The following is a 25,445-nucleotide window of genomic DNA, read 5'->3' on the forward strand; positions in this document are numbered from 1 at the left end:
ATTTTGTTGGCAGTGTGGCTCATCTTAATCAGAATATCATCGCTCAGCAGACAATCCCTGAGTCCCACTCAGCTCCACATTGCTGATACTTCCAGGCTTGGATAACCAGCGGAGTGCTATGGTGGGTTTCTCTAACAAATCTTTGCAGAGACCGTGTGTAATTTTGGATGATAAAAATCTTACACTTGATGTAGAGCCATGTTATGCTACAGTTCGTAGCAACACATCTAACTGACACTGTGATACCACTTTACTGTTCCCTGTTCCTTTTGGTTTCTGAAGATTGTGGAAGCAGGGAGGCTTCTGCCTGCCCTTACTAAGTACTGGAAGGAACTAGACTTGAGTGGAAATTTGCAGGCGACAGTGGGAAGAGGTGGCATTGACTAAATGATTTTCAAGGGTCCCTTCTAACCCACACCATTCTGTGGTTCTGTGACATTGGAAAGGAATTGGAAACTATCACTTGACTTGTCGCCCAGGCAGGATTTCCCAGGCAATCTTGCGTGCCTGCAAATGGAGAGGGCTGATATAAAGGAGCTGAACACAGAAAATAGGTCAGGTATGCTTTTCTCTAAATTGACAGGACTTGTGAAGGGAATTGCCTATAACTTAGCACTGAGCACTAGAAATTTGGCTTGACTATCTCTGCGGAAGAAAATTCTAAGTGTAGAGGAAAACCTAAGCTCCAGGGAGGTATGTTGCTTAGTGGTGATAGAAAGGCTATGGTTCTCCTTGTTCCTGGTCAAACGATTGTGTGATTGCCTTCCACTTTCTAGACCTAACAGATTTTAGGCTACAGCCCATCCTTTTGGCAGAAAGTTGGGCGAAGATGCAAAACAAGTTTTGCAGCTGTTTGGTTGGCTCATAATATCTCTCGTATTGGTGAGGACCAACAAGCAGACTAACCAATCATCCAGCCTGTAACTCTGGGTATGAGACTGAGGAAGAAAAGATGGTATGTAAAATTGTTAGGCCAGTGCCTTTCCCAAAGTCAGTGACTCAAGGAGATGACATTTATCAAGCCAAAACTCATTGGCAAAGTTGTCAGAAAAAATATGAGCTGCAGTCGTACCACGTATTTTAAACTCATACTGTATTCATTTGTTGTCTTAATTGTGTTGCTCTAACAAAAAAGATAAGCACAAATATGAAATGAAAATTTGGAGGTGGTTTTTGCCTTTTTCGTTTAACTTCTCTAGAGAAGAAATGAATCTTAGTAGCAAATGAGTTTGTGGTGGGTTTAAAATGTGATTTTTAAGTGTTTGAGGTTTTTTAATATTTTTTTTCCCCTCCACTGAATGAAGACAGAAGTGAGAAGGATTACATTGTATTCAGAGAAACAGAGGAAGTTAAATTCTTTGCCAAAGCAAACATCCGCAGAGTTGTGTAGTCTACATGTTTCAATGCATGTGAAAATACTTGGTGTTGTAGAGTGACTTCCTCGAGTGGAAATAGTATTGCAGCTAGTAATGAGATTTTGCAAAAGAAGGAAATCACAGCTATCTTGGTAATTTAACATCTCAGATTTGTTTATGGATAGTTTCCTGTCTGACACATTTAACTGAACAAGTTAAAGTGTTTAAAGAAGATTAGAATGACATTAATTTTTAACTGCCCTTGACCATGACATTTCACAAAGGGTGTGTTCAATAAAAACAGATGGAAAAATGAGCTTGCCCCCTTCACCTTCTAGTGGCTTTCTTGTGTCAACTGATTTAGCTTTCTGTTGCCAATCAGCTGAGTATTCAAGGACATCCTAGCTTTTGTCATCTTCATTTTATGAATAAAATTGCAAAAGAGCACGATGATTTCTGTAAAATCCAGTAATGCTAAGCATTTTGTCATTAAGACTAAGATGTTTTTGCAGTGACAGCTTGATTTTTGATAATGAAGACTAAATTTCATTACAAAACCCTGTTTTAATACCTGAATTATATAATGAGAAAAAATTAATTTGAAATTAAGCAGCATAAAACTAGACAAAATTATACAGTATTTTGTGGCATCTTAAAATACTAATGGTAAGGGTATTTCTAGACGAGCAGTGCAGTTTGCACTCCAGTTACAAGGCAGATTTCCCCTGTAACATAGCACCTGCGCACTTCCAGCAGCAAAGTAGATCAGAAGCTGAGGCTGTGAGTATGGCTGGTCTGCAGCCATCCCGTGTGCCAAACGGGGAAGTGTGATGCAGGGCTTCAGAGTCATAGAATGAGAGAATGCATTGGGCCAGAAGGAACCTCTGAATTCAGGTCACCTCGTCCAACCCCCCTGCAGTGAGCAGGGACATCTTTAACTAGATCAGGTTGCTCAGAGCCCCATCCAGCCTGACCTTGCATGCCTCCAGGGGTGGAGCCTCCATCACCTCTCTGGGCAACCTGTTCCAGTGTTTCACCACCCTCATAGTGAAGAACTTCTTCCTGATAGCTAGTCTAAATCTACCCTACTCTAGTTTAAAACCATTGCCCCTTGTCCTGTAGCCACACACACTTGTAAACAGGGTCAAGAAGAAACGACCTGATACAAAGCGGTGTTGTGTCAGGACACAAACGTGATTGTCCTGCTTGAGAAGTTACTTGGTGTTATGTTGTGGAATTGAACTCGTGTTGCCAGTAGCTTGGGAGTCTCCCATCTAAACTTGTTGCATGTGAGAGCCCCATATCTAGAGTCACATGAGATCTTGGTCGGTCCAAATTTCAGTGTTGCTCTTTGTATAGCTTATTTTAAAAACTGCCTTTAAGTTTATTATTATTAATTTTGTTGTCACATTTGTGAGATCTATCACTGAAAAAATCAAGATGTACCGAACTAAAAATGACTGATTTGGAGAAATTGCTTACTAGTTTCTAAAGCCTAGTTATTTCTGTGCATTTTATCAAAATGACAAGCTTTTCAAATAATATCCTTCTTAAAGGAGGATATTATTTGAATGTGCCACGTGCCAGCTTTTTTAGTATCTCTTTGTATACTTTTTCCTTGCAATACGTCATTGTGTTGCATGAGATCCTAATAAGCATTTTAAATAACCCACACAATGCATTCCAAGACATAAGGACATGTTTTTGGGAAACATCAGGCTACTGTCTTTGAATGCAATTTGTAACATACTTACAGATTAAACATTCTGTTTTTAATGGAATTAAATGGGGTGATACCCAATAAGGAAACAAGGTAGAGAAGTTCAGTGCTGAACAGACAGTTTCAAACAGCATAACTCACAGTGGTCAGCCTCATAAATATATGCCCAGTTTGTTCTAAAGAGCTCCCTGAATTTTCCTTTGTCAGTGTATGCCAATGAAAAGCCTAATAATGTATGACTTGTCCAGGGAATATTAGACGTATGAGTAAATGTTGTTTAAGACACATTAGTGTTCAATTGGGACTTCTTGTGGTTTCTACTACTAGGCGTGTTGAAGCATCTGCTGCCCTGTGAAGATGCAGAATCAGCTGATTAGAATAGCTTTTATATCATCAAGTTTAGTGGACAGATTTGTGTCTCCATTCTGCAGCTGAAAGATTTATCTCTCTGATTTTCCTAGAATGGCTCCTCTTGGATCAAAATATTTTCTTCTCAACTGCTCTTAATTATGTGCAAAATCATAGCAAAATATTTTTTAAAACTCTCAAACCATATATCTTTCTTACATACCAACCTACCACTTGTCTTTCATAAAGTGATACAAAGTATCAGTGCAGTTATGGCTATATCAAGAGTTTAAAACTGTTTCATAAAAATGTGTCCCTTCTTTTTACTTCTAGAGCTTCTTGTAAAATGGCTTTTAATTATTTCAAAATTACTGAAACTTCTTTGTGAAGGGAAGAGGGTCAGGATGGTCCCACACATAGTTTGGGGTGATACTGCCATTCATTCAGTTACAAGATAGCCCTGAATTTTTCTGCGGATCATGTTTTAAGGCTCCTGTAATTTGATCAGCATTCTGACCCCACATGATATCATCACAAGCAGGTGTACCAGAATCTGGCTTGTTTAAATCAGAATTTGAGTCTAGTCAGTGTTGGATGATGGAAACCAGTTTGTAGACAGGACATACCAGTGACTGAATCCATGTGTTCTTTTTTTTAATTTAATGTTAAAAGTAATTTCTACTGCCAATCACTTTCCCCGAGCAAGACTTTTTTTCATACAAATTACACAGCGGTCGCAACAGTACAAGCATTCTATAAAACAGTGAAAGATCCTGATGTGGATGTTGTGTAAAAAGGAGAAGCGAATGCAAGTACATGAGCTTTCTTCACACCGTTTATATCATATGCTGTGTTTTTTTAATTTGTGCATGGTAAACCACCATGGGACATTGCTTAAAAACAATCCTTATTCCAGACATAATACTACTGCTGATAAAATAGTGTATCACCTTTAGCTACAATGTTTGTGTGGGAAGAAAGTTGCTTTAAGGAGGATTTTCTTAGATAGCAAGCCTGGAAAATTGTTTTCAAGTTTCCATTTTGCATTTTCTATGGCAAAATGATAGCGTAAAAGGAAAAATCTGCTGCTATAAGACAAATGTTTCTTGTAATGTTTATGAAAATATTAGGAAGAGTTGTTTTGATTTTGGAGCGCAAACTATGCACTTTTTTCTTCCTTACTTGTATTCTTAGTTTTGCTTCTGTGCTAAGATCACCCAGCTTTTCTTCAAGCTCTTTCTTGGTCCTGCAAAAAGTATGTATCTCTTGCATGTCCACTCTTCTCCTCAGACATCCCTCTTGGGAGAAGGAAGAAAACATGACTCATTCTCCTCTGTCCCAATGCAGTAGTCTTTGAAGAGTATCAAGTCCCCCTCAGCTATCCAACAAATGAGCAATAAATGAGGTTGTTCTAAAGGTAGTAGTTCCCAGAAGTGGCCTTCATCCTCCAGTTTAGAAATTACATGATAATTTTTCCTCAAGCCCACAAAATCCAGCTGGGCATTTAGTGTTAGCTTATGGATTTTTACCAGGCTATGTCACCGATTTGGACCGTGCTGGTCATTGCTAGGTTCTTTACTAGTCAAGATATAGCTGCAGTAATTACAACATTACAGCACTTAGGTTTTTAACAAGAGTGCACTGTGTGGACTTTCCAGGGTTGCATTAAGCCCTGTCTCTTTTTCTGTCATCTATGGCAAGAGTCCTTAACAGCACAGACTTGAGTACGTGTGACTCTGATTGTGTCGTTATAGAGTCTTTAATCTGACTTTGGAGACAGTTGAGTGAGTTTTCCTTCTTGGTCGAAGTAGTGATTCAGACTACTGAGATACATAGTTGGTGTCATCAAGTGGGTTGTGGATGTTGGTAGATACTGCAGGGACAGAGGAACACAAATTAATGACATCATTTCTGGCTTATAGAAGGAGACTTAGTTTTGGGAGCAGCAGACTTACAGTAAACTTAGCCCTAGTTTGACCTGTGAATAAAAGAAAGGTGGTGTACGCCAGATGACTTTGCAAGTACTTACACAGATAAACATTTTTGTGAGAAAAACTTATAGGAAATGGTTGATAAATACGACACAGTGTCTGACCTGTGAGTAGAGCATCGGCAAGGGAAAGGATAAGAGCTCACACTAGAGATTTATCTGTGACCCTCCTTGACTTTGAAAGCCTAATGAATTTTTAGTGGTGGTGGCTTTTGTTTCCTTGGGCCTCCATTAATATTTTTCATTAATTCATACTCAGCGCAACCCAGCCCAAAGAAGGCACTGGACTTTTTTGCATGAAGAAACTCAAATTCAGTCTTACAGTATCCACAGACTTTTTGCAAGTAGGGTACTATCAAATACTCCTGATTAAACATTTCAAGCATTAGCCTTTTAGGATTCTTTTCCACACAATTTTGACACGTAACCTCCCCATAACATTGTTGTTGTTCTCTACATATATTCTATAAATCTTATCTAAAGGCCTAAAATTTTAATAAAGATGTTGAGCTTTCAGACAAGGAAAACACATTTAGCACATTCTTCAGATATTTTGTCTGCAATAGTGGAAGTATTTTTCAAACAGCATGTGAGCCATGACATGAATTTAATGGAAAATATTTTTTTTACATCGTATGTAGTCTTATCGATAGGGGAACAGAAGTGACACAATTTGTCAGACTTGGATCCTTTTCACCCACTTTATTCATCTCTAGCTCAGTTGATGGTATTAATTATACTCAGAGAAAATAACATCCTCAGAAGTTAGGTATTTGGTATGTTAGAGAAGCTGACCTAATAATTTCTTCTAGTTAAAAATGCTACATAGGTGAAGCACAAGTGCTAGGACTAGGAAATATTGTTAGCTCAAATTGAGGATCCTGTAACAAAGTTTGGGTGGAAAATTACTTCAGATAATGTTGTTAAGGCTTAATTTCTTTATAAAAGAAGCATCCAACCATAACAAACTATTTTCAAGTTCTGTTGTTTTGGTATACACAATTATAAGAAAGAAACAGAATGTTCTTTGTGTTTTTTCCATTTATGTTTATTCATATATTTTTTCAGTTTATAATTATTTACGTATTTATAGCCTCATAGGTTTACCAAAGAACTACTTTTAACAAATTTTATCACCTGTTTTTGGACTAGTCACTTCTTACCTACATTGTAGTGTGGCTGGCTTTAAACAGGCTTTTCATCTTCTTTGTGGTGTTTGTGAAGTATACTGCACTTAGCTGACAGTATTATAAAAGCATGTTTGTGGGTGTATTTGACCAAACTTGCATTGTTGCAGTTGTGCGCTAGCTATTTTCTAGGATTTTCTTTAGCTGTTGCCACACATTTATCCATACATCTATCTAATATTCCTCAGAAGATTCAACTAAATGCATAGAGGTGAAAAAGATAAGCTGGCTTCTAACAAAGATTCTTTCTGCTTAGTAAAACACTAATGTATCTTTGAGGAATTGGTCTATACCAAACTAACTTCTTTCACTCATCTGGTACTTGGGGAAGGATGACTAGTGAGCTCTATTGTTTCAGCACACATTTCCTTACTTTCTGCTGTGATTCTCAAGATTTCCTAGATTTATCTTTTAAATCACCAGAACATCAAGGTTTTTTGTCTTCAAATAAAATTATGTTTCTGTCTGGTGAGACAAGTGAATATGGAAGCCCCAAAATGCCATTAAATAACCACGAAAGACGTGACTTGTGCTTGTGAAGTATTGGGGAAGTTCAGATGCTACCTATCTGCCAGATGGTTCAAGTTCTTCATAGCTACTGAATTCTAGAGACTTTGTAGTCATCCCTGCTTTCATGATTTTCTCTTTTTAGTAGCATACTGTCCTGAAGAATCAACATACATTATTGCGTGCTCACGTGTGTTTAGATAATTAAAATGCAGTGCAGAATAACGTGATTTTTTTTTTCCAAGTGCCTATTTGCCAATTGCCCTAAATAGACACGAAGAAGAATGCAGCATTAGGTAGCTGTCCTCCATGTAATTCCTCCTTTGTTACCCAAAGCCCACTGAGTCTGTTTCACTAAACAGTTTCCCATGTTCAGCTCAGTATTGGGCATTCTGCTTCTATAAGAATTGAGGAGGGGGGTTCAACTTAAGGAAGTTGCAGTTGGTTCCTAACCATTGGTAGGCAGTTTCTTCATCAGGAGAGGTGCCCCATCTTAATATGGAGCAACACGATAGCTTTGGGCAACAGTTTTTAAGAGGAGCTCTAAAATTTTGCTGTGTTCATTCCTGAACATTTAGCCTGGTGCTCTTTTATGCGTGTAGGTTTGAATTTTTCAAATTCCATTAATTTTCGTGAATGAAACTGAAGTCTGCAAAATCCCTAGTTACTATTAACATTCTTGCCCATTTAAAGGCTTGCCTGACTTTATCTAGATCGTCCTCGCTGGCTTTAGTCACGTGCTGTATCCAGCAGACATGTAATGTAAAATGCGGAAATAATCTATAGTAGTAGGAAGAAAGACCAGGACACCTTTCTTTCCCACCCTCCATCCCTTCCACCTTAAAGAAATTGTTTACTTCAAAGCTGCAGCTCATCCTGTTTAACGTGCTCTGCGTTTCGTGCAGTTACTACCCAGTTTGTCCTTACGGAGGAGACAGGTTCACCAAGAACCAGGGGCATCCAATTTTTCTGTGGGCACAGTGGTTAAAGTGTTATCTTGTAGAGTGGGAAATGGATGGGTTTTATAAGCTAAGACCCTCCTGAGTGTTTTTAAAAAGGAAGGTAGAGAGAGGCTCTGTTCATATCCTAATCTTTGTAAAAATCATTTATTCTTAGAATTTTCACTCAACCTAGGAAAGGATGTGCATAAATGAGTCCCTTTCCTCTGAACTCTGATAATAGCTTTGAGCAGTGTGAAGCCACTATTTGTTTAATGAAATCTCCCACAATAAATATGTTTTAAGAGTCCATTAATCCTCTGGATCAAAAGAAGGATTATTATTACTGTTGGGACCTTTTAAATATTGGAAAACCACCGGGCAGTTCTGTATGTTAGGTATCTCCAGCCTTGGGGAGTATCAAGACAGAGAGAGCAATGAAGTCACGCAGGTGAAAACTGAGGAATGCCAACAGCATACCACGTGTGGGCAGCTCCAATTACCCTCTGGTTCTGTCAGTACCTTTCAAATATAAAAATTCAACAGATTTTCCTAGGTATTTTTGAGCTTATTATTATTATTTTTTCTTGAAAAAGGAAACAGAGCTAAGTTTCAACAAGCTACAGAAAATATTATGCAACGCAGTGAAACCCAAGTCAGTTGTAATAATTTTTTTTGTATTTTTAAAAGCAGAATAAGCAGTAATGAAGTCTTGGCTTGCCACCAGCATGTTGCAATTATTGGAAGGTGAGGTGTTAAAGATCTTCAAAAGTATGTCTGCAAAGTCCAGGAGACATAAACAGAGTACAGTGTGATCTTGTACCGTCATGCAAGCAATCTTCCAATTCTGATTCTTCTCTCAGAACTCCTTAAAGATCTGAGAGGAAAACAAAATAAGATTTTGTTTCCTACACATACCGATTGGAACATTTAACCTTAATTTAGGATCTGAAGAAACCAATGGAAAGAAAAAAGATCGTGCTATGGCTTAAGCTTAACAACACATGTAGTGTCATACTGTGTGTTGCTGAGTGTTGAGCTCTTTATTTCCCTTTTACCAAAAACATCAAATGTCTACCAGGCTGATATTTCTCCTGTGACATTCACCTGCAGTTCTTGTCCCTTTCCTTCTCTGAGTGCAGTATTACTGTACTTCTTCTGATCTGTCTTTTTAGTCTCCTGTTGTCACTATAAATGCTCATTGTAAATATACCGTGTGGGGAAATTAGGTCATACCACAACCATGGATTTATTTTGTTACTGACAATTTACGACATCAACAAAACATATCCTTTACTGTGCCTCTTTTTTAACTTTGCCAGATTTCACAAGGAGTATCCCTAAACGATTTACAGAAGAAGAAGAGGCGTGCCCCTCTTCCACCAACTGCATCTGCTCCACCCACTCCTGCCATGCCAAACAGGACAGAAGAGAGGGAGGACAAGAGGAAGAGCACAATGGGTGAGAGACATTGTTTTCTCCAGTGTAATACTGTGCATGTGCTTTCAGTGCTCACTGTTCGAAGTTCCCTTAATTCTGTTATGCTGTGAGTTCGGAAACTTATGTAACTTGGGGAAAAAAAACCACATTTCTCTGCAGAATGAAAGTCTGGAAATAAGTGTTTATATATTAATTTTTTTATTGATGGCAGAGTACTGTAGAGTCGTAAAAGATATAGAAGACTCAACAGATGATTTGAATGTTTGGCACAAGCTGAATATCCAAAATCACTAGCCCTGGGCTTATTCTGTGCCTTAGTGGTTTTGCTAGTAAATGGAAATACAGAATAGTAATGGAGATGTTAGAAAATGGAAATAGGCCAGGCAATACTGAATGCATCTGAAGCTGTGGGGTTGTGCTGGAACTGAAGTACAGTCAAGCTGATTCAGTATCTCCTCATGTTCATAGACCTTGAAGGCATTTTCTTTTCCTGTAGTCCTCCAACAGTTTGGCATCAACTCACCATATTCAGTGAAGTTTTTCGTTTTAATTTAGTCCTCAGTTTTGTTAGAAACCAGTCTCTGCTGAGTCTTCAGCTAATCGGTAGAAGAAAGAGCTGATGTTCTCAAAGAAAAGTCATAAGTAGCTGGAGACAAGAGGAGAAACTAGCCTTCAGCCGTATGTCACACTGCATTTACTCTCATACAGGAAGACTGTTCTCCCAGACCTCAGTCATTATCTGACTGTTAGCTTATTCAGATCTGTGGGTGCCCAAGATTATGCTTTTAGCAAAGCGATTTTATGATGGGTAAAGATACAAGAACCCCACATTTTGGGACTCATTTTTCAGTACGTTAGGAGAATCATTCTTCAAGTGCTATAATGGCACTCAGTGCACTTCAGTTCATGCCTTTGACCTCATGTTTCATAAAGTGCCTAAGACGTACAGATGTGACATCCTGTCATACATAATTGCTTACATTACAAATGCCTCACAGTTTAGAAAGAAACTTCTTGGCTTTGTTCCAGCATTTATTTTCAGTAAGTGCTTCACATTTAATGCCTCAGCATTTATGTAGCAGCAGGAGTCCATTATCTTGTGACATGTACGACTCCTTTGACATCTCTTATTTAAACCCTCTAAGGGGAACGTTATCATTGTGCCATATAACACAGGAGTTATCAGCAAATTGGCTTACTTTTAACCATTGAAGATGTCACAATCTGTCGCTCCTCATCCTTTGCCCTACTGCTGATCACTTATGGATGACATTTGGTGCTTTAACTTTTTGTCAGTGTTTGTTTATTTTATATTGGTGCTCAGAAAGTTGCAGATGAAATAAAGCAGAGCAGAGCCACTTCTAGTCCGTTCAGTACGGTGTACATAAGTGCTTGCTGGGCAGACTCTGCTAATGTAGGATTTTGTAGTATCGTTTGCTTTAATGGAGCCCTCTTAGTTCACACTGACAAAGAACTCATCCCACAGTAGCCCTATCTTCAGTACTTTTCTGCTACTTTCTTGAATGAATGCATTCATTAACAAGAAAAATGTTATAGCAAGGAAGGGTTGGTAAAACAGCCTCTTTTCAGGGCCCTTGCAAGAAAACGATGAGAAAGCACAGATGGTTCTGAAAGCAAGAGAGAAAAGCTGTGAAAAAAGCAAGACTGTAGTGAGGGGAAAAATGTGCTGGAAGAAATAGGCAGCCACATGACAGAAAAAGCATGAAAGCTACCTATGTATCTCCCAAATTAGCCATGTGAATCAAATGAAATATCCTATCAAAAATATTCTGAAACTGGCAGACTCACTTCAGTATTCAGTACTGAATCACTCACTGTGACCCGGAAGTATTGTGCCCAGTTTTTTCAAAGCGGTAAAAAAAGGTCTGCACATTTGCCAGCATCAAGTTGTGTCTTGTGGAAACTAGAGAGTCCTAAGTAGAAAGTACTAATGGTTTAATCTTTTTCCTCCCTTTTGGTGCTACTTCCCTTCTCAGCAGCACCAGAGCATGAGCCTAAGACTATAGGAATGATCAGAAGTTCACCTCTGCCAGCATCTGTCCTCAGCAATGACCACAGCAGATGCTCAAGGCAGAGTAGGAGAGCAGAACAAGCAGGTAGACATGGTTCCTCTTTCAGCCTCTAAGGACTTTGAAAAATTGCAATAGCTCTAGGTCTGTACACTACAAACTGGCAGCAGCGTTTTGACTTTGCAAGTGGTTACCAGGGTGTAGTCCAAAAGGTTCATGTATTTATTTAGCGATTGCACATAATAGTGAAATAAGCCCCCAACCAAAGTTACAAGCATTTCTTTTGATAGCTTAAAACACTGTTTTGCAAAAAGAGCTTAATCATCTGCTTCTCCACAATGTCAAAATAGTAAAAAACCTGCTCAGAAAAAGAAGGCAAAAACCTGTCAAGATACCGACTTCAAAATACTGACCTGAGGCATTTTCCTCTTTCTCTCAAAGAGTCAGGAAAATAGTCACGTAAAGTATCCGAGAGATCAACAAATACAGGCAGTTTGTCCCTGGAGAAGATAAAAATAAAACATACTTTTCACATTTCTTTACATAGCTGTATTCAATTTGATTCTTTTATTAAACTTTTTTTTTCCCCTCCTTCCTTGTGTCTACTAAAACTGGTGATTTTAACTTTTAGTTGTGATGTACATGTATGTGCTGGGCTCAGTTCTGGTCCCATTGTGACTGGTTTAAGAGAGACCTAGCTTTTCCTTCTCCCTTAATTATTTGGGTTAGATGCAGAGAGACTTGGGATGTGGGTAAGGGAAAATCAGTGTGTGTTTAAAAAAATAACAATAAACAGAGTGGTTATTGTTTTGCAATGAAGTAACTAGTCAATTGGTCCCCCTGTAGGTGATGGACGGCAGGTGCCACAAAAGCCTCCTAGAGGCACCACTCGTGGTCCACCCCAGTTAGTGATCCCCTCACCCCCACCTTACCCTCCTCCTGACAGAGACATTGTGGATCCAGCAGTCTGTTACAGAGAAGCAGATGTTACAGCACCAACAGAGCTGGTACCTAAACGTATGTTTGAAAATATATGTATTTGCATTTCCACTCTTCTGATGGTTGCTCTCAGGGTTAACTTTTCCAGACTTTCCTCTCTGCTCTCTAGACATACATGTCTGTTTTTTCCCTTTTTTCTAGCCTGTTGTCTTTCAAAATGCCCAATGCAGTGTAACTAATTCATAATAAATAAGCAAAACACTTGTTTGGAGACAGTTTTGTGGATGCTACCTGGCCATTGTGTGGAAGCGTTTTAAAAGGACCATTAAGCCTTGTGACTCTGTGCAGCTGAAAGCAAAAATCTATTGTCTCGTATTAACTCTCCATGTTTGTTTTTCTGTACTAACATCTTTTCTGTCTCTCCAGAGTTGAATCCCTTTGAGAGTAAATAGATCTGTCAGTCTAGGTTGAAAAATATAGGGCATCTCCCATAGGAAAATGAAGCCATTTACAGGAGCCCTATATTGTTAAAGGCCTTCATATCCTAATGGGTACACCTTTCTTGCTATATCTGGATTGTGCTTTGCGTGCTCTTCCCTCAGAGTGTTAAAGTTACCAGACAAAGTTTCCACATCTTTGTGTATTTATGAAAAGCGTGTTTTCGTGCTACTTTTTTGTGCTAATCCATGGACTGTCTTTAAGTCTTTGTACACAATCCAAGTCTTTGATCATGTGTTACGTTCCTTGTGGGCTTGCCCTGCACACCCATGTAGATCCCGTAAAGGCAACAAAGCTCTGCACGTTATAGCATCTCATGGACACACTTCCTTTGAAGGCTGGGAGGGTGTCTCCTAACTGTGGGACAGTGAAATGTCTCCATTAGCTGCTAATTTGACAAAAGATATTTTTCCAAGACATTTTCTTTGCCAAAAATATTCTGCAGGTTGCAGTTACTCTGATACATTAATGTTCGTTTGTTTGCTTGTGGATACCAGCTAAATCTAAAGCATTACTTTTCAAATCCGTGCTGAAATAGAGATTGACGAGGTTTATTGGAAGGGAGAGAAGGAAATGAAGGAGATCCATGCTAACAGAAAACCTGAATCTTATGGAGGATTAACTCTCATTCATTTTTACCAGCATACACACAGAAATCATATCATACTTTAAATCTTTTTCTTTTTTTTGCTAGATACCATCAGCCTGCCTACAATGTTTTCTTTATTAAAAATCCATTGTGGCCTTCTTCGCATTAATGTTTCTTCTTCATTTGATTTTCTACCGCTGTTGTTTCGCAATGCTTTCCTGATCTACCTTGGTGATCAAATACCCTTTCATCAATGCAGCTCTGATTTTATCAGCCCGATCACTTGCTCGTAAACAAACACAATATCCCAGCCAAAAGGATTTGACTAAGCTTGTACATGGAAGCATAACATGAGCTTTTATTATCCTCATTTTACTGAGGGCAGAAAGAATAGTGCTTAGTGGGTACTTACTTTGGACTTAAAGCATCAGTGTTGGAGAGGGACAACTTGAGCTTTGTAATTATGCTGTTCTCTGCCTGGATAAAGATGCATGTATAGATCTACGTAAGAGAAATGAGTATAGATGTACCCATGAGAGAAAGCAGCACATATGACAGATGCTAATTATATTGCCTAATGCCATTCTGAAAGTGCTTAGATACTGTAGCGATTGAGCAGTATAAGAACAGAGTTTTGCAATGATGGTTTTTATTGCCTGAGAATGCCTCAAGCAGCGCTGAAGGACTTTGACATTAGATTCAAAGAAGAACATTTTCAATCTTCCTAACTCTAACCTCAGTATACGTGTTTTCTCACAGAACAAGGTGGGAAAAGAGGGCAAGTTACTGGTGCGAGCTATTGATGAAAGGCATATTTGTTCTGAAGGCACTCCCAAAACGGCTTTCTCTGACGAGAATTGTGGTCTTCCTTTGCTGAGAGAGTGACTGTGATGAGAAATTAAAATTCTGTGATCGCGTGGAGTTTAAATTCTTGTTCCTTATGGTTTGCTGCTGTCTGTGGGGCATGATGCCTCACCCTTCATTCCTTCCCAGGAAACATACAGTTGTCCCATTGCACTCTGGGAAACCCATGCTGAGAAATTTTCATTTCATAGAGGATGATGATAATCACTCTTCACAGAGTTTTCCAAACTTAGGTGGAATGTAAGTCACTCATGAATAGGGCCTTTAGTAAGATACTTGGGCTTTTCTGACTCTAATGGTAAAAATCTCTTCCACAAACAAGAGTACAGTTGTTCCTCATAGCTTTTGCTCTTTAATCTTTGTATTCTCATTACATGACCTTTTTTCTTAACTCTTGGTCTGGTGGACGCTTAACTGCATGTTATGTGCATGTCTGAAATGACATGTTTATGGGATCCTTTCTCCATCCTGTCTTGCTGATCTTGGCCTGTGATACTAAGTTTGACTACGTTTTGGGAATGCAGAAGTGGAGATGTCGATGTCTGTTGCATGGCATTTGGCTATGTCACATAACTTGTGAAGTTCCCAATAAATGAATCAGTAGTAAGCTTTTTGCTACTTACCTCAGGTAAAGAATGCACATATTGAAAGATTGCTGCACCTAGGCAAGAAACTAAATCACACTGTCTTGAAATGCTTTCAGCTAGCATTAGAGCAAATGCAATATTCGTGTCAACCTCCATGATTAGCCCTTTGACTTGTTTTGAACTGTCATTAAGCAGTGCAGTAAGAAATCACAATTTGTTTGAAAAAGAATAAACAATTAACCTTCCTGTAGAGTGAGATCTTGACGTTAAATTCTTCACTCTGACACTGGATAAAGTACTAGTGAACTTGGGGTTTGCACAGGGTAAGGACTTGGAAACTGATTGATTTTAAAATTTTGAAAATGTTCTGTCTTTAAAGAAGTGAAATCATTATTTGAATATGTCTTTGTTTTTAACTATAGATCAAAATAATCACTGATCGCTTAACCAGAAAGTTTGAAAGGGCTGAAAGAGTGGGCATAAGCATTTCCCAGTTACTTTGTAGACATTCCATATGTATACTAGTAGTTGTTGGATGGCACCAGGTTAATTTTAAGGAACAAAGAGAGCAAAAAGGAGCCTTTTCCCCATATCTACTGTTTAATGGGTTTCATTATAACATTGATATATTAACAGATAATACAAGACACTTGACAAAAGCTGTGACAGTTTCACAAGCAATCCAGTCATTTCTTCAGTCACCTTAGATATGTTCCTACCCTTTCACAGTCATTAGGGGTAGTCTCTAAGGGTTGGATTTTGTTAAGTTGAAGCAAAAATAAGGAGAGAAACTCACAGAAAGGAAACTACGTTTTACATGTGGTTCTATATTCACTGAGAGCTGCAAGCTGCTGAGTAGGGAGTTTTGCTGGCCTGTCATAGTACACTGCCTCAGAAGGCATCTGTCAAGTGACTTAGCCTTTTCTTTCTGAGAGATGATCTTTAAAGCAAGAAGACTTGCACGTGTGACTTAGGAGGCTTATACCGCCATTCCTCCCTGTACTCATCCAGCTTGATCTGAGGCCAAAGAATGAAGCTGAATCTCGACCATCATCTCTCATGTATCTTCTGGAGAACTAAAACTCAGGCCAAATAAAGCCAAATTTGTAGACATGCTGCATATCAGTAGGTGTTCTGCTGTTGAGTTAGCTATACATGAACCTAGGGAGAAGCATCTGTGGGATTCCGAATGTTAATGCATATGCCCGCACACCTACACCTCCTTTGAGGATCTGATTTTTTAACATTAATAAGCATGCTAGGCATTCTACTGTCTGACCTACACAATATTTATAATTTTATCCTTTTACTCTTTTCCCCAACAGTTTACTGTTGTGCATCATTTCCTTCATACACCAAGCGCGTCTGACAGACTTTGCCTCTTCCTATGACCTTCATACCTCTGAACCTCCTGTTGCCTCTGCTACCCTGATTCTTCTGTTGCCTTCCTTCCTCCCCTGCTGGAAAAGAACCTTTTTTTTTCTGACTGAGATTTTGGCTTCCTTTCCTTTTGAACTCGCACATTCTCTTTTAATTACTATTGATTACTTTCGGCTGTGGTTCATACTCATTTGTGAGATGTACGCTCCAGAACTGTATGCTGTGTTATATAAATCTATCTATCAGCCTCAGAAAGATTATCCATACATTTGTCTATTCTTTCTTGAAAGATTCTCTTTACTTTGTGCCATGGTTTAATTTGATATGGTGTTTCAAAGAGTGTGGTTTTGGGACAGATTGTCTTACTTTCAATACTGTAAAGGTTTAATGAAGACTTCCTAAAAGCATTTTTTGATTTTGTTTTTTTTCTGTTAACCTAGGTATAACATTTTACATTCTTTAATATGTGCTAGTTTTCCTTCATTGCATATGTTTTGTTGCTTTGTAACAAAACTAGAACTGGGCATGGCCTAGTCAAGTTGAAGTGCAAGATTCTTTCTGTATGTTGGCTATCAATCAAGCTGCTGAGAAAAAAAACAAACAGAAAGGGGCCTGTAAAGAATACTAAGAACGAATACCAAATGCACTGATTCATAGGCTTTACTTCTACTTTCATCCTGCTTCTTAGTATGAGTAATTTTATCTTGATGCTGCAGACGTCCTATGGAAGTCAAGGTGTGTGTTCTATTTCTGTAACAAAAGATGCAAACACTATTTGCTCAAGATAAATCTTGTTCCACAAGTCTCCTTTTTACAGTTGCACTAGGAATAGTCAGTAAGTTATAATTAAAATATCAGCTATAGGATGGTACTTCGCAGAAACTTCCTTGCTCTGAAGAAAGTTCTTTGAACAGCCCATGAGATGTGTATTTTTAATCATTCTGAACTATAAATGCAGGTTTTATGAGTTGCAATGGTGCACGCACCCAAAACTATTCTGACCTCACACATACTGCGATTTAAGACATTAATGTTATTTAAATGAGTGAGTTGCAATACATAACTAATTTAAATGATGAAAAATTATTGTTTTACCCTCAAGCAAGTAATCGTGTTCATCTTGAATCCTTTCCAGATAGGCAAAGTAGAGAACAAGAAAGCAAAGCATTCCTACAGATAATGTGAAACATGACTGAAAAGAGTTTTGACAGTTTTTAATACAAACATGACATGTAGTTAATAAATTTTAAGTGATGTTTCCGAAAGTATACTTAATGCCCTAAGGGTCTTCTGTTAAAAGTAGAGTAGAATTGAACTGTCTGTGCTGCCAGGTACTTTGTAACAACTTCTTAAGACAGGACAATGATTTAATTGTAAGTGTTCTCTTAAAAAAACCCAACACCTAGTTGCGTGTTCATAGTGTGAAGATTAAGAACATAATGTACCAGTTCTCATTCCTCTATTTACATCCTATTTGTAACTCCGTGGAGTTACGTGCCCTGTAGAGTTCAGACTAGTATGAAAACGGAATAATGAAGTGTTGAAACCAAAATTTTTGTATTGAGGACAAAGTAGAAGTACAGCGTATTGCAGTAGGAGTTCTTTCAATTGATACCGGTTTAGCTTAAAGGACGCTTGAGTTTTCAACAAAATTTCATATTCGATGAAAAAGTTTCCTTGCTTTGAATGAATACAGCAGTGACTCCTCCACGTAGCTGACAAGTTTGCTGTCTCTTCTCGGGTGCTCAGACTCTTAAAAGCTACAAGTGAAAACTCAAGAAGTTAATTACTTAACCTTAATTTACTGGGATTTTTTAAATTAAAATGTAAAATTTACCTCTAAAGATATGTTTGTAGGAATTAACATTTTCTGTGTAATTCCTATGTGAAATATTTTAATGGCCGGGTTAATCTAGCCAGCTCTGCCTTTCTGAATTTAAAAAAAAACCTCACTGCTTATTCTAGCTCACATTCTTTGTTTCTTAAAATTTTGTCAGCAACATATACACCTACAATATTAAACAGAACTCTAAAAGAGGAGAAAAAATGCTGCATCTTTACAAGAAATCATCTTAATTATAAGAAATTATGCTATAATACTAGCATATGTAAAACCTCCTATTACTATACACAGTGTGAGAAAGAACTTTCAGTAACACTCATTAAACCCAAATCTATTCAGTGGAATCGCATAGAGACTTTGTTTCACAGCTGTTAATTCATCAATAGCGCATGTGCAAGGGGATGAAGTGTTTAAGCGAACGTGAACGCGCTGGAGGTTTGGTTCGTGAGCACCAGCTCAGCGCCGAGGTACAGCTGGAGAATCCCTGCTTGGTCCAGGCTTTGACCCAGGGTCTCTAATGTCGCCTTGATTCGGCTCCTGGAGGAGAATGAGAGTTTTTCTGTCATTTTCAATGAGAGGAAGAAATGTCAGTTTAGGTCAGTTTGATGGGGTCTTGGGTTAGCAGGGATGTGAAAGGACGTTAGGTTGGTTTTACTCCTTTTATTTTAACCCTGTAGACATTAGAAGTGTAATAAGAATGACATGGAGAAGTTGATAACAAATTGACTGCTATATTACACTTTCTCACCAAAATGCTCTTACCAGAGTTAGTAAGAAACACATTTAATATATTCAGGTTTTATCTGCACTACCAAACAGCGTTGCTTGAATACTGCCCTTCCTGATAAGGTATCTGGGGTGAAAAACAAACAAAGCAAAAGAGAAAAAGCGAATGGAAAATATTATTGAGCCATCTCAGGAGGACAAGTAAATGCATAGCTAGCTTATAAATTAAAACAAGTTCCAGTATTATGTCTCTAATGTCAGTGACATTGAGTGCTCTTAGGAAATAAGGACAGATGTATCATCTATGGTTAAATCCATTCTGGTACCTGATGAATGTACTCAACTCCTACAAAGTCCAGTGAATTAGAAAGAGATTAAGCTTCCTGCTGCCGAGATTTTATAAAAATAAAAACTTCTTTTCTGTTGACCACCAGAGGGAGCTGATGTTGTCACGTATCTGCAGTAGGTAGCAAGACTAATGCTAAAGGTACATTTTAAGCTAATAGATACCACACTTGTACGAACATTTTCAGTTCTTTAAGAATTCTGTAAAATGAAACTTAACATACTGAGTTGTTGTTCGGCAACTAAAAATAAAAATATGTATTTTTTCTAGGTTTTTTTTAAGTGATTTCATCTCAAATAGGAAAATTAAGATAAAAAATATTCACAGGTGATGCCACTGTCGTGGCATCTTCCATATGTAAGCTCAAATTTTTACTCCAAGTATTCTTGTATAGGGTGGTGACATGGTGAGTTGACAATTATATTGCAGAGATCCTGCCTCTATATTTATGGCTGCTGTGTCCAACGTGTTGAAATTACTGCATATGGATGGTGTATGTGCTTAAAAACGAGTGCATAGGAGTAGGTCAGGTTTAGTGCCAGTACAGCAAAATGTCTTCTGGTAGAGGTTTATCAGCTTGAGTTTTAGCATCTTAAAAGCATGAACAGATTGTTTTAGTATCCATCTTCTTTCAGAGACAAATGACTTTGTTACCAGTAATTCAGTCATTTGGAGACTAGAATCTAGGATTCGGAGATTCTCCAAATGTCCTTAAATGTCTTTTCTACATGTAATGCCTTCTTTTTTTTTCCTTAGGATTGAAATCTTTGAAAATTGAAGTGAAGGCTGTCTTTCTCACTGAGCAGTTGGATTTTTTTCTTTCGCAGTGACAAGGCTGTAGAATACTAAACTTTGAACTCATTCCATTTCTTTCTTTAGGAAACGTGCTACTGGTCCAAAACTGAGGTTTGTTCTGGACCAGCAAAATACATAGATAATAATCTAAATATATGAATGGAAAAAGGTAGTATTTCTCTTTTTGTTCATTTTAATCTGGAATTATTTAAAGCCGTCCAAGACATCTAGAGTGCTCAAATAATTGCCAACAGAGAGTGTTTGGTAGAGAAATTGTCCAGTCCAAGTTGTATGATGAATTGTAAAGGCCTACGATTCATCTGTTTATTAAAAATATGGCCATGCAATCTGTCATGTGCCCTTCATCTGTCCCTGTAGTCTGCATTTGTAAAGCCGAGTCTGTGGTCGTGATTCTCATACACTTGTCCTTCATGGTTACAGCTACTTTAAGTCCTCTTTATCATTCCATCCTAGTGTAAAAGTGCCTCTTTGTGAGAGTGTGTGTGTGTATAAGACAGCAGTTCTACCGTCTGAACTTGGCTTCCAGTCACTACCATGGCTGTCGGTATATATTTAGTACATGCAGTAGGCACCATTTAACTTTCCGTAGTAAAATACATGTTATTTTAGAAGACAGAATGTAACTTATTCCATCCGTTGAAAATTACAGCCATGTTGTTTTCTAATGTCATTACAAAACTATGAACTTCCCCCTCAAGGACAGGGAGACAAACTTGCCATCGATGTTTACACACTTCTATTCACGTATCTCCTGTGCAGTGTTCAGATAAGCTTTTTTATAGCACCCCTATGACTAGAGAGATCCACTGTTAAAATTAATAAAAAGTTGACAGAACAGTAAGTGACATAATTAATTTTTTGTTTACCCGGAAGAGCTTACGCATAATAAACTCCGCTGATTTTTGCTGAGGTGGAGAAGAGGGAAGGTGATCTTGTATTTTTCTATGCAAGAATCAGCTGCTTTATTCCTTGTTTCTTGCATATTCTTCTGTGATGCTCTGACTTCAACTGGTAAATGACTGTTGAAATGATTAAGCCCAGTAGCAGGAATAATCTACTTGAAAAGTTGATGATGCACTGAATAGGTTTCAGATACTGAGTCCTTTATATCCCTTGAATGTTCTTTAAACATGAAAGATTATTTGTTTTTTCCAGTTCAGTTCAAGTAAGAAAATCGTAAATTTGACTCACTGAGTCTTCATTTTCTCATGCTTTGAAAAAGTTCTGAAGAAGGAGGCTCAGTCCTGGGTAAATGTAACACCAGTTGGAAAGGGAGTATTTTGTATTCCCTTATGTGTTCATTCTGCTGCCTGCTCTTATTGGAAATAACACCTGTGATTTTGAAGATTTTGAGCCAGAAGTCAACCCTAATGTAAGGGAGCAGAATTCCTTTGAATAGAACAAAATATTAAGTATGAGACTCGACTCCTGTGAATCAAGTAGTCTTTCTAGTCTCTTCTCCTGATATTTAGGTTTTTAACTGGTTATGTACCTATTTCATAGAGTGTGGAATAAATCTTAGTTTCACATTTCCCACCCTGACTAAATGTAAAGACATTTCTCTTCTGATCGCCTTGCAGTTGGATAAACTGTGAATGTTTATTCTAAGTGAAACCAAATTCTGTTCCCCTCTTCCTTGGTCAAAATAAGAGCAGTTTAACTATGTGAGCCTTACTATTAATAGGTGAGTGGCACCTTAAACATACTACTTCGTCCTGCCTGAACAGTGAAATATGAAGAGGTCATCACACCTATGCACATAGAGACTTAAGCTTTACCACTTACAAGCCACACTAAACATCTGTGTCCAGCCGAGTAGATGCACATGGTGTGTCTGTGTGAGAACTTTAATCCTGGATATGAATTCAAAGTTAGGCTCAATTTACACATTATGTATGGTCTAAATGAATGTGGAAGGTCGGTATTTGAAATGGCATTGACATTTTTAGTGCAAGATCCTACTGATTCAAATGCAGGCCATTCACAGAGAGCAAACTTGAAAATTTTTGTTCTCTGTTCCAGGTAGGTGATAATACCCATACCAATGTGCTTGTCCATCCTTCAAGATGCTCACACTCAGCTTTTCCTATTACCACTTCTAAGTCAGTAAACACTGACTAAAATGTTTGCCTGCTTTCTTCTAAGAAATTGAGAATTCTGGCCATGCACATTCACTTTTGGGTTTTAGGGCCTGAGGGAGCAGAAGGCTGAGAGTGGAGACAGAGTCTCTTTTGTCAGCTCCTTTTGTGGATTCCATAATTGGTTCCTGGCATGGATAAAAGAATTACTTTCCAACCTACTGTACCATAAGCAAAGGTGGGGTGTAATGGAGGACAAAGACTTAAAACAAAAGAAGACTGAGGAAGGAATGAGAAAGGAGGTCTATGAGAGAAAAATACTTCTTTTTCTTTTAAGACTATGTGACTAAAAGGTGAAAGCAAAGTTGCTAAATATATGGTAACCTCCCATAAACAGTGAAGAACTGGTAGGGGAGTATCTACTTGTTAGACCAAACAAAACAAGTAATTTTTTTTGCTTCAAGCATCTAATATGAATTATTATTGAGACCTGATTTTTAAAATCTGTAGGTCAGCATTTTTCTTCTTTTCTCTCTTATGATTGTTTCTTTCCTTCATTTTTTCGTTTGACAGGAAGATAAAAACTAGAGGGGAAAATATTTTTCCAGTCTCTAAAACCATCAAAATTAGTAGACAAATATTTTCCATATTTTTTTCTTAACTACATGAAAGTATGCAACAGCTTTACTAATAAAGTAGCAGTCAAGACTTGAATGGAAGAATTTAAGAATTCTTGTACTTCAATTATAAGAATTGTGAAGAATTACATAAGAATTATAAAGGCTGTTGAAAAAACTAATCTACTGGCTTTAAGTTCAAGATAAGAAGTTTTTTAATGTGACTTTTAACTCGTAAGAAAATGTTTTGGAAGCTAAACACTCCTATGCTTGGCTTGATCTGCAGAAAGCATCACGGTGAACTTGCTAAGGGCTGTAGAAGGGCCACCCATCACTTCCTGGTGTTGCTGGAAGTAGATAACTGTGTTGAGAACTGTTGCATGAATGGATTGGTATTTTGGCTTTATTCTGAAAATATTTTTCAGGGGTTTCTACCTGAGCACCAGTCTCTCAGACATGTTAAATCTGTGCTCAGGAGTGGCATGATTCTTTTTTGCCAGGTAAAACTTATCCTGCTTTCTCCTGCAAAAGAGGAAAAGTTTCTGTTCTTTGTTTTTTTTAGAAGAAATTGTATTTCAATTAAGCACAGCATATGAGAAATTTTTGTTGATTATTTGTAATTCAAAAATACGTTTTTTTACTTTTAAATCTCTCCTGTTTGCCTTCAGAAAATGAGAACAGTATGTTGATTAATTACCAGTCAATTAAAGAAACTTAAGAGGTTTAAATGTCCAAGTTTTCCAAATGAAAACATTTGGTTAAAAAAAAAAAAAAAAAAAGAGCATGCATATACTGTAATTTGCTTGTTTGCTCCACTCCCTTGTGGACATGCCCAGCTTCCTCTGTACCTGGCAGCTTTCCTGATCTGTATTCATCAAGCTAATCAATGGGATTCAGATGTTCCTCAAATAAAATCATTTGTCTTCTGTCTGCTCTTACGAAGGACACAGATTGTACTAAAAAGGCTTTTCTTCACTTCCAAAGTACATTAAATATATGCCACTTTTCATAATGCAAGGCTTTGGCAATGTATCGATTGAATTTTTTTTACAGAAAAAATCCTTGCACAGGGAAACTCCCTGAGGGTTTTCCACAGAGTTAAATTAGTGCCTGTGAGAAAATTAGCAGCCTAAAAGCAATAGAGACAGAAGTTTTAAACTTACAAGCTGTAATGTGAAAAGTAATAACAAAACACCAGCTTCTTTCTGTGCTGGTCTGACAGGGCCACTCTTAAGATGAGAGGAGAATTTTAAAATCTCATGCTGAAATTTTGAGCAATCAGGAGAATGAAGATAGTGCTTGGTCATTACTGTACAAACTGTGCTGTGCAAAGTGTAGCAGTGGCCAGTCACACCTGCTAAAAAAATTTCCAAACACAATCCTTGTATAGTGTTCTTAGGAAAAAAATGAACTGGTTCTTTGGAGTTTAAATGTGATGTCTTTCGGGGGTTTTAATGTTTGGTTTTAGTTAGGGATAAGAAGAGGAAAGAAAGAAAGAATAATAAAGGAATAATAATGTATGAAAAAGAAAAAAAAATGGTGGAGGGGAAAATCCCAGAAGCTTCAACATCTTGCTTTTCAAAACCAAACTGGATGTTAGGATTTGGGATTTTTTTTTCTTCTTCGTTGTCTTCTCCTCTACCAGACCCCATCAAATAATTCCTTAAGCATTTCTTTTGGACTGCTGCATTAATAACACAGTTCTCTAGTATGTAAAGCCCACCACACTCTGGGTTGAAGCTTTGCTATTGCTCATAGCATCCTTCGCTCAGATATCCCTGGTAGATAGTACAGAATGAGCTTTTATGTCAGCACATATATGAAGAAGGTCCCCTTGCTCTGTCCTCCTGCCTCTCTATGAAACTTTTGGAATTGAACTTTAGACTGTTATCCGTCCTAACTAATTCAGGAGGAGTTGGCAGTCGATTCAAAAGTTACTGGAGGGTTTCATATGCAGTCTTACAAACCTACCACAGTGTGACCTTCTCAACCTAATTTCTGCAGGAACTGAGGCTAAAAAGAAAGAAATTCAAAGACATTTGCAGATTTCCCGTAGGAAAAACGACCTTTTATGCTGATCCTAATTAAACCCACTAACTCAGGTGAAAAATTCCCCAAACTAGCTTGTCTGTTTTGAGAGTGTGATCATAGTGAACCTTCAAATTCTAGAAATGGCCCTGCTCCAGCAAAGCACTTAAGCATGCTTAATCAGGTACCCCATTATACGGCATGCACATTATTGTTGAATGAACTGTGTAAATGAAAGCCTTAAAATACTTCACATGAATAAAAATGCAGAAAAATTTTCCCTGTGGGGATTCACCCCATGCAGGAGATACCTGCAGCTTTGCATTTTAATAAGTGAGTGGTCCGATCCTGCTCCCATTGAAGTCAGTGGCAAAACCCCGTGGCTGAAGTAGAAGCAGAATCTGATACTAGGAGTGCAAAATATGAAAGGGGAAAATTTATTCCAAGTGGGCGTTCAGATGATGACCCATTTCTTGCATCAGGCTACCGTTCGCCATGGCACCAGAGATGACACTGCAATTAACATTTTACTATTCACAAATCAGTACAGAGCATAGCATCCAGTTACCGCTCTTGCATGCTTGCATTTCTGCCTCCTGGTATTTCAAGTTAATAGGGA

At 38.0% G+C, this 25,445-nt stretch overlaps 1 protein-coding gene across 1 annotated transcript in view; it reads left to right on the forward strand.

Moving 5' to 3' along the window:
• COBL (cordon-bleu WH2 repeat protein) overlaps positions 1-25,445 on the forward strand; it is a gene marked incomplete at its 3' end in the record, with an annotated part of 108,931 nt that overhangs the window by 54,461 nt on the left and 29,025 nt on the right. The window contains exons 8-9 of the mRNA XM_009869993.1: positions 9,368-9,506; positions 12,362-12,532. Coding sequence (XP_009868295.1) covers positions 9,368-9,506; positions 12,362-12,532 — 310 coding nt within the window. The remainder of the gene's footprint in view (positions 1-9,367; positions 9,507-12,361; positions 12,533-25,445) is intronic.

Source organism: Apaloderma vittatum, unplaced genomic scaffold (assembly GCF_000703405.1).
Source record: "Apaloderma vittatum isolate BGI_N311 unplaced genomic scaffold, ASM70340v1 scaffold8325, whole genome shotgun sequence".
NCBI classification, from domain to species: domain Eukaryota; kingdom Metazoa; phylum Chordata; class Aves; order Trogoniformes; family Trogonidae; genus Apaloderma; species Apaloderma vittatum.